Below are 15,936 nucleotides of genomic sequence, written 5' to 3'. Positions count from 1 at the left end.
TCTTAACCTCCGGGCTCTTACTTTGCAGTTCTGGCCCATTTCCGAGCATATTGCCCAGCCCTCCCCCGTGTTCTTCTGGACGCCGCTTCTCTGGTGAGCTCTGGTGACCAGTGACCCAGGGTTGCTAGGCTCCTCCTCTGTGTCCCTGACCTCCCTGGGCTTTCTTGATCCTCCTCGGGCAAGTCAGTGCCTGCGGGGCTGCCACGCTCCACCTCCTCGACCGCCCCCGGGTCATCAGGCAGCTCCTGTAAAGCCCCGCCCTCGGCTGTCCCAAGCCACACCCCCAGTCTTAGCATTCTGCTTACAGGCCCGCCCCCTGTTCCTCCAAGCTCCTCCCCCAGCCTCCTGCCCCTTAGAGCCCCGCCCCTAATCCTTGGAAGCCACTCCTCCACCCACAACTGCTTCTCTTGGCCCCGCCCCCCGCATAACATTTCCTACTAGCCCGCCCGCCCCTGGCTGCCGCTGACTGCCATTTGGCTCCTCCCCCCGCCCCACCCCCTACTTCCTTCTCTCGGCCCCGCCCCCGCCCGCCCCCTCAGCCGCCCCGCCCCGCCCCCAGCCGCGAGTGCCTTGTCTCCCGCCAGTTGTGGCGCGCGCTGGGCTGCTGGGACCGCGGGAGCCCGCGACTGGGGAGTTGGACGCCGTCGGAGCACCCCGCGCGCTTCAGCGTCCAGGCGCCGCTGCGCCCCGTCCTCGAGTAAGTGCCTGCGGCGCGGGTGCCTCGCGCTCCGGGGCCGGGCGGGCTCCCGGGGCTCTCGGGTGCGCGCTTTCCGCTCGCCAAGTTTGGGCAGCTAGTGGGGCGAAGTTTGCGCGCGCGCGAGCGTGTGCTTGTGTGTGTGCTTGTGTGTGTGTGTGCGTGTGCGTGTGTGTGTGTGTGTGCGTGTGTGTGTGTGCGCGCGGAGGGCGCACAGCCCCCAAAGGCTCGCCCAGCTCCTACCCGGCGTTCCGACAGCGCTCGCTCCGGGAGCCCTTCCCGACCCCCTGCCTCCTTCCTGCCCCTGCGCCGGGGCTGCCCCACTCGGGGTCACACCCTCCTGGAAAGGGCTCCCGCGGGCCAAAGGGCCGCCCGCGGTATCTGGAGCCCCAGACTGCAGCGAGGTGCCGGTCCGAGATCGGAACCCAGCCCTGCATTGTCAGCCGGGCGGGGACGCCAGGCTTGCCCCGAGTGTTCGGCGGAGACTTCCTTTGCGCGGAAAGTTAGGGACGGGGTGTCCCGGAGCACGCTGCACCCGGTGCCAGGGCGCCCGAAGTGGGCGGCCGCTGGGCACCTGCGAGGACCGATGCAGGCTGTGTTTGATTTCGCGGGCACTGTTTCCAATGACAACCCACGTCCGAAAACCCGGCGCTCCTCCGACCAGCGGGACCCGAGGGCAATCGTGGGAGGCTGGAGCTCACATTGGTGTCCCACATTAGAATCCTTGGTGACCGATGACGGAGCGTGCGGCCCCCTCCGTCAGTTATTTTTTTATTGGGGGCAGAGGTCAATATTCTGTGAATACAAGTCATATTTCTACACCTTTAATTTTTTAATTAATTTTTGGGGGTTATGGGGCACACGCTGCGGTGCTCAGGGGTCACTCCTGGCGGTGTTTCAGGGAATTGAGCCAGCTTCTGCTGACTGCAAGACCAGCGCCTTCACCCCAGTACTATCAATCTGGCTCCAAATTTCTACACTTGAAAAACTTCACTGATGGCTTGATTTCTGGCAGTCCTGTACTTGACTCCAGCTCTGTAAAGGTTCCCTGGTTTTCTAAGATCCCAGGCAATCCTCATTCTTGGAATTCGTCTATATCTCATTTACTATGTTCATGTGAAAGTAGAGTTGCTCATTTCATTTCTCCATTTCCTTTTTTTTTGGGGGGGCGTTGTATACCCCACAATACTCAAGACATATTCCTGGCTCTGCACTCAGGAATCACTGCTGGCAGACTTTTTTTTAGGTTGTTGTTGTTCTTGGCTTTTTTCGTCACAGCAGGTGATGTACAGGGCCACTCCTGCCTCTCCACTCAGGAATTATTCCTAAAAGTGCTCAGGGGACCAGATAGGATGCTGGGGATTGAACCAGTCATGTGCAAGGCAAACTCTGCCTGCTGTCCTATCGCACTGTCCCCTGCTGGCAGTCTTTGGGGACTAAAAAGGGTCTGCTCCATAGGAGACAAGTACTCTACCTGCTGTACTGTTTCTTGGGCACAGATTTCTCCACTTCCTTGGTAAGAGTGAAGAAATTCTCCTAGGGAAATAGCACGTGGAGTAGAAACTGTCCATTGATGTGTAAGGATAACAGAGCTTGATGGCCAAAGGAGAAGCAGGCTACTTTAAGTGGCCAATATTGCACTGGCATATGGAAGTTAGAGTTGATAAATCACTGTAAGTGCTGCTTATCTCAGCAGGTATTTTTATCATGGTTTGAATGCTGTGTAACACAAAAGTGTTTCCACACTGTCTCAACTAAGGAAACATTATGCTCCAAAATGTAAACATATGACTCTAACTCTCTTTAAGAAAAGAAACGATTATCACACTTAATTAAACACCTGGAAACATTTATTGCCACCTTCTAATTAGATCTGTTATGTGTAGAAAAGTCAGCAAGTCATTGCTCATACTCAAGGTGATAACACGTTTTATTTTTTTTTTGTAGATTGGGGGGGGGGAGCTGTGCCCCTCCATACATACTGCTTGCCTCCCCACCTTTGCTCCACCTGTTGTGTTTTTACCTGTAAATTGCATAAGATTTAGGGAATGGACTACTGCCAGCCTGCCTGTAAAATATTTTGAATTATTTGCATTAAACTCTTTGTATTAACAGGCGTTAAAAGTGATTGTATTCACTCAGATTATCAAATAAGAAGCAACACATTTTGTTTGTTTGGGGGCCACATCCTGCAGCACTCAATGTCTACTCCCAGTCTTAGTGCTTGGGGTGTGGGGGTGTGTCCTTCCTGGGGGTGCTCAGGACCAGGTAGTGAGAGGGGTCAGATCCTGGCGCCTGTATGCCAAGCATGCATTCTAGCCCATTGATCTCTCACTTTGACTCAGTCATCGTTCACTATTGACTATAGAAAGGTTCTCTCAAAAGTCCAATGATTCTGCACAAATTGCCCTTGATATCTTTTCTATTAAGAAATAAATTTATGATACTTTGGTGTGTTTATATTTAATGAGAAAGGACTGGACTAAGTTGGAACAGTCACCTCATGTTTCTGAGTGTATTATATTAGAAGAAATCATGTTGTGAGGACAGGTCACTGGGATCCCTACAGAGTGGCAGAAACTGCTGGTGACTGCACATGGCAAGGACCAGGGACGTATCTGTGAGGTCTGTGCCCTGCAATTCTTCATTCTGTTGAAATGGGAGGAAAGGGCTTGTGAGGAGAAATGATTGCAACCAGTCTTATTTAGGAAATGCCCCAGGGTTGGGGAGGCTGGGGGAGGGAGCAGGTTTCTAGGTGGTTTCTGACTTGGGAAATTTCAGTTAACTGGTCCTTGTTGTTAAGTTTGCCATGGTGCTGGATTCCACAGACGTTTCCTAGTTAAGTGAGCTATTGAATACTTTCCTGCTGGGTAGAATCCTTTGGAAGTAGTGCGTTTCCATCAACCCAGTCAGAATCTAGCTTTGTTTCCACACCATGTAGAATAGTTGATTCCAGTTCCACTATTGCCTGGTACCATTAAGGGGCTTGACTGGGGTGGCCTCCACTTAGGAAACAGGAAGAAATAGCAGTAAGTAAAATCCACCTCTTTGGGGGACCACAGTGTTAGTACAAGGGTTAAGGCCCTTGGCCTTGCATTGCACTAACCCCATTGGCATCTCCAGCACTGCATATTATTCCTTAACAGAGCCAGGAACGCCTCTGAAGGCTGCCAGGTGTGACTCCAAAACAAAACAAAAAAAAACAACCAAACCAAACCATAAACAAAGACCATCAGTTTTCTCAAGGAGGGCACTGGGAGCTTCGGTGCCACCCCAGGACTGACTTTGCACTGACTTGGACAATGTGAACATGAAGAAGGGCCAGATTGGGTTGAAAAGGTAGACACTTGCTGAGGGCTGGAGCGATAGCACAGCGGATAGGGCGTTTGCCTTGCATGCGGCCGACCCGGGTTCGATTCCTCTGTCTCTCTCAGAGAGCCCGACAAGCTACCGAGAGTATCCTGCCCGCACGGCAGAGCCTGGCAAACTACCTATTGCGTATTCGATATGCCAAAAACAGTAACAACAAGTCTCACAATGGAGAAGTTACTGGTGCCTGTTTGAGCAAATCAGTGACAAATCGAAGGCAGTGTTACAGTGTTACAGACAGTTGCTGGGCATGTGGCTCAGTGGTAGAGTGCAAGCCCTACACACATGATCTCTAGGTCTGGTTCCCCACTCTGTAGAAAACAAACAACACCAAAAATATAGACGGCTTATTCCAATGGACCGTCTTGGAGTACTCATTTGTCACATAGAAGCTAAAAGAAGGCACTGGTTGGTGCCAGATTACTTTCCTCACCTTGCGCCCCACTGTACACTGCCCACATCCTGTGTTCAGTACCAAATGTGTGTCATAAGAACTCAGCACACCCCAAAAGGAGCTCTTGCCACCCCATCTGTTATACTAACAGTTCACTTCTCACTCTCCCACCTCAGGTCTTACTATAGTGGCCCAGTAGTTTGTACCAACTGCAAAGTTCCTAGACTTTAATCTATTGACAGTGCTTCCCAGTAACTGAAAAGAGATGATTTGTTGAGGGTAAAAGAAACCCTTTCAGAGAACCTTGTTAAAAAATGTAAATATGGAGCTGGAGAAATAGCACAGCAGGCAAGGCACATGCTTTGCACACAGCCAACATGGATTTGATTCCCCAGCACTATATATGGTCCCCTGACCTGCACCAAGAGTGATTCCTGAGTGCAGAGCCAGGAGTAAGACGTAAGCACCATGGGATGGGCCCCCCAAACAAAAAACCCACAAAAAGCACAAATAAGATCAAATAGTGTCTTGTTCATGTCAGGTTGTATTTTTTATTTTTATTATTATTATTATTATTTTTTGGCTGCTGGGGATTGAACTTTGGTCAGCCACATGCTAGGCAAGCATCCTGCCCATTCCATCTCTCTGACCCTGTAGTTTTGACTGGGAGAGGAGAAAATGAGCTATTAATGGAGAGTAGATAATCTACCTTCTACATTCTATGTCAAGAAGCAAGCGGCATCTTAGAAAATGTGTGTAGCCCACCACGAGTTTCAGATTTTAATGTCTGCTGTTGTTTATCGTGTGCCACCTGTCAGGTCAGTTTCAGGAGACATCACTTAAGCTTCTGCTGTCTTGTACTACCCTCTCATGGAGGCCTGGGATCTGAGTGGCCTGGTGACTTATAGAAAAATATTTGTTGAGGGGCTGGAGTGATAGCACAGCGGGTAGGGCGTTTGCTTTGCATGCGACTGACCCGGGTTCCATTCCCAGCATCCCATATGGTCCCCTGAGCATGGCCAGGGGTAATTCCTGAGTACAGAGCCAGGAGTGACCCCTGTGCATCGCTGGGTGTGACCCAAAAAGAAAAAAAATTTGTTGTTAAGATAGGTCCCTGAAAGTAAGTTTATAGTGGCAAAAGTGACTTTAGGATTCTGTTTCACAAGGAAAGGAACTTCCTTAAGATGGTAAAGGACCATTTTCAAAATAGTTCCTTTTCTCAGTAAGAAGCTGAAAGCAGCCCATTACTTCCAATGTCTCAGTTAACCAGCATTATAATTGCAATAGACTGATCCTATTTTTTTTGTCTTCCATGTCAAGCACATGGAAATTACCTGAGGAAGGGGAGTTTTTTACCTTTTTTTTTTTTTTTCAAATTTTGACCCTACTAGTAGTGCTCAGGGCTGATGCTTGGCGGACTCAGGAGACCAGGAACCAAACTCTGGTCAGCTGCACTCAAGACAAATGCCCCACCCGATGTACTATTTCTCTGGCCCCTCCTGAGAAATTGTTTTAAAACATCTCAGACTCAGCAATAATCAAGTATGAGCAGTTGCCTTTTCTCTCTCGAGTGAGTATGCTGGGTTCAGGGATCACTAGTGAGGTCCCAAATCAGCTGCAGAGCTGGATGGATATCTCCCAGTCTGTTCCTAAGCTTGGGATTTTGTAAACCCCGCAATGATCTTTTTCTTGAAGTGCCCGAGGCTTGGCAGCCAGCAATCTTTGCTCCCCAGAAAGGAAAACAAGAGTGAGAGGTTACAGCAATGGGCCTCCCCTGGAGTAGCCGGGGCTTTGTAAGCCACTCAGGGTTCGTTTCTTAAGAACAGAGAATGGAGCGAGAGCCAAAATTCCACTTGCCTTTTCCTTAAGCTTTGGGAAGAAAGATGACTTTTGATTTAATCAAGAGATGGTTGGCTTGGACAGTGAGGTCTCATGTCAAGAAGTTCATGTTGGCCTCGGCCAGTGGAGTAGAGAGGGAGAGTGGGAACTCCGACATCATGGGCTTTTTGCTTGAATTTTGTTTGCCTCTAACTGTGCCAGAGGAGCCCCCGAATGAGGTGAGTGTCGTAGTCCCAGTGAATGCTGACAGTTGGGTCACGCGATTACAGAGGGGAAGTTTGCTGGGGCTGCTGAAGCCGAGCAGGGCACTGGGGTTTACGTGTGTGAGAATAAAGAGCCATGACATTCGCTAAGCCTCTGTGTGCCAGAGGGGAGTTTTACACCGTCTGTTATGGGTCACTTGTGAGCACTAGGCTGGCTCGGTGAACTGATAAGGTATCCGCTTTCACTGTTGGCGGGAATGCTGTGTGTCTCGGCCTCTATGCAAAACAGTATTGGAGATAACTCAGGAAAGTAAGAATAGAGCTTCTATATGACCCAGCAATCCCTCTTCTTGGCTTTTATCCCAGGAACACAAAAACATTCATTCAAAAAGCTGTATGCACACCTATCTATGATTATTTCAGTGCTAAGTGGTATTGCCAGTATGTGGAAGCAGCGCAAATGAGCCACGAGAGACAGAATGGATGAAGAAGCTGTGGTATAGTTGGACACGATGTAGCGGTAAGAAATGATGAAAAGATCTGGAGGGCATCCTGTTAAGTGAAGTAAGTCAGAGGAAGAAAGACAGATACCAAATGATTGCACTTATGTGTGGGAAAGAGAGACAAAAGGAGGGGGAGAATATCAAGTGAGGACAGATTGGCTATTGATTGTCAAACTGAGCTTGCCGTGCAGTGGGGTTTGGGGGCCGGAAGATGTGGACTAGAGGACACCGAGGGACAGTGGGGACAGTGGTGCAGGGCCTTAGGCGTTTTGATGGTGGTGAAGTTGCAGTCACTTTCTCCATCAAAATCATGAAAGTTAACACTATTGGGGCCAGGTGATGGAAAGCACAATTTAAAAAAGAAGATAGAGGGGCTGGAGCGATAGCACAGCGGATAGGGCGTTTGCCTTGCACGTGGCCGACCCGAGTTCGATCCCCGGCATCCCATATGGTCCCCCAAGCACTGCCATGGCAGGAGTAATTGCTGAGTCAGAGCCAGGAGTAACCCCTGAGCATCGCTGGGTGTGACCCAAAAAGCAAAAAAAAAAAAAAAAAAAAAAAAAGAAGAAGATAGGTAAGGGATGCCACCACATTATGCCAGACCCACAGGGTGTGTGTCTCCGTGGCCCTCAGAGATGCAAAGGGCCTTGTACTGGCCTATCCTCAGGGGAAGCTGTGAGGGTTCTGGGTACAGGTTCTTCCTTTTTTTTTTAATGCTGATCCTGAGGCAAACTCTTCTGGGACCAGGACACTGTGGGCACAGAGGACACTCATAAGTCTTTGAAAGGAGTCACAAGAAATAACTGACATGGGCAATACCTTCCCAAAGCCTGACTCTTTCTCTTTTAAATCAAAGTCATTTGGTATAATTTTTTCTTTTTTTTTTTTGCTTTTTGGGTCACACCCGGTGATGCACGGGGGTTACTCCTGGCTCTGCACTCAGAAATCAACCCTGGCAGTGCTCAGGGGACCATATTTGGATGCTGGGATTCGAACCTGGGTCGGCCGCGTGCAAAGCAAATGCCCTACTCGCTGTGCTATTCCTCCAGCCCCTCATTTGGTATAATTTTATTCCACTTATTTTTCTTTTGTCAAAATTATTTAGTTCTATTTTATTCCTCTCTTTTGTGTGTGTGTGTGTGTGGGGGGTGTTGCACACCTGGCCGTGGTTACTCTTGGCTCTGCACTCAGGAGTTACTCCTGGCGGTGCTTGGGGAACTGTGTGGGATGCTGGGAATCGAACCTGGGTTGACTGCGTGCAAGGCAAACTCCCCCACGCTGTACCATAGCTCCGACCCTTTTTATTCCATTTTTAACCAGTTGTCTGTTTTCCTTCCTTTGTGGTTATTGTTATTGTAATCACCAGGGGGGCCAAGCTTGATGCCGTTGCCATGTTCACACACACTGGTTGCGGTGCCTCAGACGTTGCACCACTTCTGTTGTGGCACCAGAAACCACAAGCAGCAGAGCTCCTGGGACACTCAGCATGTGGACTGAGACCAAGAAAGAAGGATATTTCCTCGTTAGCCAGCGTGGGGCAAAAGCTTAGTTAACAGTCTGCATACATGGTTGCAAGCACTCGCTGGAACCCCAAGTCATAAAGCTGGCTCTGGCTCCTGCTCGTTCTATATCCACGTGGCTGTGCAAAGGCATGGCCACCCGGGTCGAATCTCCCGGCCGGAGCCCGAGCTCCGGCCCTGGCCTGAGACTGCCCAGGTGTCCTGCTGTTTCAAGTTCAAAGCACATTTTTTTTTTCCGAGCCACAAAGTTCATACCTGCTCAAAGGACCCACAAAAATCAGCATGTGGACTGATGACAAGAATTGGGCTCGTGGCCCCATCCCTGGACGGTGGATGGGCCAGCCCTGGGCCCCTGTCATTTTCTTTTTTCTTTCAAAGTTTCTTCCATGTGACTGTCTGCCAAAGCAAGGGAGATAAGAAGTTATGGCCGGTACCTGTGAAGAACCAACCCTCCTCATTCTTTCCTATCTCGGACTCATGACCTGATGAGGTCCTGACTGTCACACAGGCGGGCACATCGGGGAATGCCAGGAGCTTCTGAGAAGAGCAGGCACAGTGCTGGCAACAGATGGCAAAGTTCAAAACAGACTTGGGTGACTCAGAGCATTAAGAAATGAACCCAGAGGCAGGAGAGATATAGTACAGTGGGGAGGGTGCTTGCCTTGCAGACTTGTTGCCAGTAGACTTGGTTCAGTCTCTGGCACCCGTTATGGTCCCCTGAGCCCTGCCATGAGTGATCCTTGAGGGCAGAGCCAACAGTAAGCCCTGCGTACCATTGGGTGCAGGAAGGAAGAAAGGAAATAAAGAGAGAGAAGGGGACTGGAAGGAAGGGAAGGGAATGACCAGGAAGCCACTCGTTTGTTTTTCCTTCTTGAAGATGAGCTGGTTCTCTGGGAAGTAGTCGGAGAGGCTGCTGTATTCGTTCATCAGTCCTGAAAGGGCGCACAGTCTCGACAGTTTCTTCTATTTGGGGGGCAGAGGTGGGCCCTGACTTGTGTGCTCCCTCCTCCCCAATGGACCCGGGAATGGTGAATGAGCTTAGCCATCTCCATATGGCACGGCCCGTGTGGGCACACACTTAGCCCTCTTGCCCCTTTGCTCTTATGGCCTGGAATGATTGATTAGTGCCCGAAGGGATGGCTACTCCCACTTGCCGGGGTAGGAGAGCAAGTGACAATAAGGAGCTTCCTAAGGAGGAGCTAGCGGTGCCTGCCCTGTGTGCCCAGGTAGGGCAGTTTGAAGATGTGATTATCTGCACTGCCATGGAGGTGGTGCATGCAGGAAACTTTGAACTGGACGATGTACTGTTCTGCCTGGAGGCCTGTGTGTAGTCAGAGCATCTGTCCGCTCACCTGGGAAGCCTGATCAAAAGAAGTTGATTCCTGGGCTCCACCGACTGCAGCCTGCGAACGTCGGAGCCCGGGCATTTCTTCCTCACCCTTCCCCAGGGGACCCACTCGCAGCAAATCGGAAACTCCTGGCCCTGGGCACCAGTTTTTCAACTCTTGTGCTATAAAGATGACTCAGGTGCAGTGATCTGAAGGGCGGTTTTGGATTTTTGAATTTTTATTTGTTTTTGGCACAGAAAAGAGCCTGACTCTGGAGAGTACAGAGTGGCTTTCATATCCAAAGGAGTTTCAGGTGTCTGTGTGCAAACCGGACACTCCAGTGCCCAGCTGTAGAAATAACAGTGGTTTTCCCAGTCGGTGCTCACTGGGTTGAGAAATGTTGACCAGTAACAGGGAAGAACCCCAAAACAACCACCCAAACCAGTAGTGGTGTCCCACACAACTCCAGGAATGGAAAGGCTGGCCGCAGCGGCCTCAGGGACTCTGCTCCATGTTGGTGAGAAGCTGGCTTTGGAATCAGCGGCTGACTTCCTGATCCAGAGCTGGGACTTCAGGAGATGTAATGTGGCCTTGCAGATCCCTGACAGGGAACAAACAGGTATCTTTTTACCCCCCCCCCCCCCCCGCCCCAAGTAACTTTTGCTGGAAGGAGTCCCAGTGCTGAGACTAGGTGGCTCAATGGCTTTCTCACTCCAGGTCTAGTCCTCATTTGAGCCCCAGGGACCTCCTAGAATCTCTCTGGTACTCATTGTGCCCCTCTGGTTCCATGGCATCGGGGAATGAAGAACAGACTGTTTTAACTCTTAGGGCATCTTACTGCAACTTGCTTTTTTTTTTCTTTCCGGTTTTTGTTTTTGCTTTGGGACCTTTCCCAGCAGTGCTCAGGGCTTACTCCTGGCTCTGTGCTCAGGAGTCACTCTTGGTGGGACTCAGAGGGCCATATGAGGTACTGGGGATTGAACCCAGGTTGGCCACAGGCGAAGCGAGCCCCTCCCTGCTGTACTATTGCTTTGGTCCCCACTCCTGTTTTCTTTTGTCCTCCTCAGTTTGAGTTGTGTCAGTACTGGACACATTTTTTTTCTTGCTATTTCTGAATCCTGGTGCATTTTTAATGTGTCATTATAGCAGGGGCTCTGGGAATGATGAATAGTAAAGTCTCAATGTGGATGACACAGAGCACTAATCTTAGCACCGTGTGTTTGTTTTGGCCCCCCACTCCCTATAACTTGAAATAGTCGCTCAGGGATCAGGCAGGAAAGTGGACTCATTTGGGTCTGGCCTCAGCCAGTAGTAGCCCCTCTCCCACCTCTCCACTTCCCCACCATTTCCCCTCTTCCCGTCTGCTGCCGCAGCATCTAGGACACCGGCAGAGACTTTCCAGCCTCACCCTTTGGGGGAAAGGGTGGACGGAGGAGGCCGGGCACAGACCTTGGGGCTGAGTTCCTTAAGCCCTTGCAAAAGTTCCTTTTTGAAACCAGAGTCCTTTTAAGCTATTACACAATATAATGGAAGGTTGATGTTGCATCAAGCCTTAATCTCCCCCTGAGTGCTTGGGTATTCTAGATAACAGATGAGATGGCGCATTGCTGGACTCGTCTGCCTAAACTGCCCCCCCAAATACCACAGACTGGGTGGGTCTTAGTGGGATTGTGTTTCCTCGTCGTTCTGGGGCAGGTAGGCTAAGAGGGTGTCAGTGGTGTTTCTCCTGGGCTTGCTGATGGCCGCGATCTGTGATCTTGCTGTGTCCTTAGGTGGGTTTTTTCTCTGAGAGTGTTCATTCCTGGCATATCTTGTTCTCTTTTTATAAAAAAAAAGTGTCCAGTTGGATTTGGGCCAGTTTCTGCGACCTCATCGAACCTTAATAACCTATTTCAAGGCACTGTCTCTAGAGGCTTTTACCTTGGGGGTTTGGGCTTCAAAATAGGAATTTTGAGAGAATGCAGAAAACAGCACCCATTCATAATGGTTACCATATAAATATTTTTACAAGTAATACCCTTCCTATTATTGCGCTGTGGTTTATGTCTATAAATGTGTAATCTTCAGAGATCATGGCTACTTGTTTTCACTTTATTTTTTAAAATGTTTTATTCATTTTTAAACCATTTTTATTGAGGTACTGAGATTTACAATACTATTGATTATACTTTTCAGGCAGCCATCATTCCCGCACCCCACCCATCACCGGAGGGCCCTCTTCTCCCCACCTCCAGTGTCCCAAGGACCCCTCTGACCTAGAAGCTTAATTCTGTGTACCAAATCTCTAGTTCTGATGACTTTTATCATTTGATATTCCCTTACTATGTTTTTTTAAAGCTAATTTTTATTAAGAAGACTGTGATTCACAAAAATGATCATTATACAGTTGTTTGAAGCATTTAGTGTTCCAGCACCACCAGTGTGACTTTCCCTTCACCAGTATTCCCAGTTTCCCTCCCAATCCCAACCTGCCGCCTTAGGCACGTAACAAATTTACTTTATATTGTTTTTTTTCCAGCAAAAGTTTAAGAAATAATAAATAGAATTATCAGAATATAAATCAGTAAGAGTCAGTTTGTGATAACTGTATGTTTTAACCTATGGATATGCAAAAATTAAAACCCATTTAATACAATATAATTATGTGCCTTTTCTCATTTACATATATATGTTTTCAACTCTGGAATCTAAATATTACATTCAATTTTATACGTGGATCTCATTATGGTAATAATCATGTCTCACCTGTCATTAATGAAACTTTTAGAGCAATTTTCTGCTAATATATTATGGTAGAGCTTAGTGAAATAGGTAAGGCCTACATATGTAAATTTTCCCCTACACTTTGCATAAACACTGTGGTTTACAAAGCTTTCATGATTATTTGTTACAGGCATTCACTATTCCAACACCAGTCCCACTACCATTTCACCTTTCCTCCACCATTGTCTTCAATTTTTCCTACTATCTCTTAAGCTTGCCCCCATAACAGTCCCTCAATAATTTATTCTATATTGCTTGTTATCAGTAATTTACTAACAGAATGATCAAAAGATGTTTCCTGAGAAGAACATTAGTGTAAGTTGTATCTTACCATGGAGACATAGAATCCTTATATGAGAGATTACTAAAATGTTTCAGGTTAAGCCTTCTTTGTTTATGTTTCGTTAATCGAGATTGGTTGCCTTTTACATTACATCCCATCCAATCTAAAAAGCTACTATTGGTTTATCAGTGTTGCAGAGTTTGAGATATCATCCAACTCATAGCCGCATGTTCCAAAAAGTTTAGACTTTTTAGTGAGGTAGTGTAGCTGGAGTTAGATTCTTAACTGGGTGGAAGCTTTGGGATGTGGATGTGATAGCCGAGACTTTTGGAAGTACAGGGAGGTGGGGGGAGGTAGCCTATTCCGGCTCTGAGAAACTCTGAAGATTTCAGCCACAAAACCTGCATGCCTGAATTTTCAGCAGGTTAATTTCTCAGTGAGGTTTGTCCAGAGATAATGGAGCCCAGGAGGGGGCATGATGGTAATTTTGGAGTGTGGGAGCAAGTGGCTGCAGGGACTCTGTTTGGGCAGGCACTGGTGTGACCCATCACCCCCCTCCAGGGTGCCCCAAATGTCTCATCCATGTGTGGGTGTCTAAAAATACTTTCTGTGGCTTGTTGATCTCTTTTCGAGATACATTTATGAGTTTCTGGAGCATGGCCATATGAGCTTACATGGTGATGCTGGAGGTGATTCCTCATTTTCACTTTAAATAATTATCTTTGGACTGGAGAAACAATACAGAAGTTAAGGTACTTGCCTACCATGAGGCTGCAACCTTGGTTTGCATAAACCATGTGACCTTGGTTTATATCCTGGCACTGCAAATGGTTCCCTGAGCACACCTTGTGTGGCCTCCAAAAACAAACTGAAAAGTTTAAAGAGATATACTCATTTACTTATAGCATTGGAAGCTTTTCATTATAGGGTAGATCCAAGTTTTCAAGTTTCCATCTTTTGCTGTCTTATAGCCAAAAGGAAGTCTGTGATATCTCTTGTAGCTCAGAGCTGCCAGTAATCAATTTTCTAAGCTTTCCTTGTGTGCCCTGTCTGTATGTCCTAATTTCTTCATCTAATTAGATTGGAGGAGGGTCTCCCCAACCCCTGGTTTCAGTTGAATCCTTTCATTCAGTGCCCTGTCAAAATACAGTCCTGGGGGTTGGAGTGATAGTAAAGCAGGTAGGACATTTGCCTCGCATGTGGCTGACCCTGGTTTGATCCCTGGCATGCCATATGGTCACCCAAGCTCACCAGGAATAATTCCAGAGTGCAGAGCCAGGAATAACTCTTGAGCACTGCCGGGTGTGGTCCCAAAACAAATAGTGCAACAACAAAACTGCATTCCCATTTGAAGGCTCTGAGGATACTGGAGTTCCTGGAGACAGACAGTTTATTCCATGCAATCAGGGTACTTTGATGGTTTTTTTTTGTGATTTTTGTTTCTTTTTGGGTCACACCTGGCAATGCACAGGGGTTACTCCTGGCTCATGCACTCAGGAATCACTCCTGGCGGTGCTCAGGGGACCATATGGGATGCTGGGAATCGAACCTGGGTTGGCCGCATGCAAGGCAAACGCCCTACCCACTGTGCTATTGCTCCAGCCCCTACAATCAGGGTACTTTGAGTCTGCTAGTAAGAAATGGTCCCAACAATGGTTTGAAATAGTGCGGATGTAAAATTGTCTTATGTCAGGAGTGGTTTGTGTTGGCCTTCTCCAGTCTGAATTAGAGTCTCAAACTAACATCAGGAGCCAGGGTTTTACTATCACGTGTTCATTCTCCTTAGTGTATTTCCTTCCTATCCCCACGCCCCCAATCATGACGTACTACTTCATGATCAGAAAAAGTGTTTTTTCCAAGTGATCCAGGGTCCCCTCCAGTTCATGCAAAAGTAGGGTGCTGTGTGTTTTGTAGAGTGAGAAGTGGGACATAGAGAGAGCCTGCATAAATCCAGTTCCTTGTAATGTCTGCTTCTGTGGGGATAGCATGGTGATAAAATCTTCCCTGAAGCCGTCTCAGGCTCAGAGGCGAGAATGGACAGACATCGCTGCCAGGGCAGCTACGGGAGCTGAACTGTGGGCTGTGCTCTGGGAAAGAAGAGGGACGTGTCTATCATTTGGCAGAGAAGTAGCAAATGCACATGTCCCCGACTTCCGTGCCCTGGAAGCTGTGTGGCTAAGATCATTGCTATTACTGATAATAACCCCGGTTTTATTAGCTTCAAGACTAATTATCATGATGAGCAGTTGGGAAGAAACAAAGAACAAAGAAGTGGAAGGCACTGGAAATCATATACATATAATTATTACCAGCAATGACTTCATGGTAAGGATTGTGGGTTATAAAAACAGCGTATAAACTGAAGTAGTAGTACAGCAGGTAGGGTGCTTGCCTTGCACGCTGCAGACCCAGATTGGACCCCTGGCACCCCATATGGTCCCCTAAGCCTGCCAGAAATGACCCCTGAGCGCGGAACTATGAGTAAGCCCTGAACACAGCTGGATGTCCCAACCCTCTAGCCCCCTGGCCCACCCCCACAAAAGCACCATGTACTTTTTTAAAAAAATTTATTTTATTGAATCACCATGTGGAAAGTTACAAAGTTCTCAGGCTTATGTCTCAGTTGTACAATGCTCAAACACCCGTCCCTTCACCAGTGCCCATATTCCACCACCAAAAAAAACCCCAGTATACCTCCCACCCCCCACCCCCCAGTCCCCCCACTCCCGTCTGCATAACTGATAAATTTCACTTCATTTTCTCTTTACCTTGATTACATTCCATATTTCAACACAAAACTCACTATTGTTGTTGGAGTTTCAACACAGAACTCACTATTCTTGTTGGAGTTTATCCCCCCAAAATATAGCCCTACTGACAAGGAAGCATTTGGTAATTAGTTTTCCACTGATGAGAATGAAGAGATATAAAGTCTCTTTATATCTCCTTTAAGAGAGATTTAGGTTTAGGATTTCTGTATTTTACTAATTAAGTCCAGGGAGATTTATGTTGGAAATTGCATCATTTCCCTTCCTGGGGC

General features: G+C 48.0%; 1 protein-coding gene across 1 annotated transcript in view; it reads left to right on the top strand.

Moving 5' to 3' along the window:
- Positions 1-566: 566 nt before the first annotated feature.
- TNFAIP8 (TNF alpha induced protein 8) overlaps positions 567-15,936 on the top strand; it is a 124,462-nt gene continuing 109,092 nt past the window's right edge. The window contains exon 1 of the mRNA XM_055142390.1: positions 567-697. Within this exon, the coding sequence (XP_054998365.1) occupies position 697 (1 nt within the window). The 5' untranslated portion in view covers positions 567-696. The remainder of the gene's footprint in view (positions 698-15,936) is intronic.

The sequence above is a fragment of the Sorex araneus genome, chromosome 6 (genome assembly GCF_027595985.1).
Source record: "Sorex araneus isolate mSorAra2 chromosome 6, mSorAra2.pri, whole genome shotgun sequence".
Classification (NCBI taxonomy): domain Eukaryota; kingdom Metazoa; phylum Chordata; class Mammalia; order Eulipotyphla; family Soricidae; genus Sorex; species Sorex araneus.
This window is presented reverse-complemented; position numbering and strand designations above follow the sequence as displayed.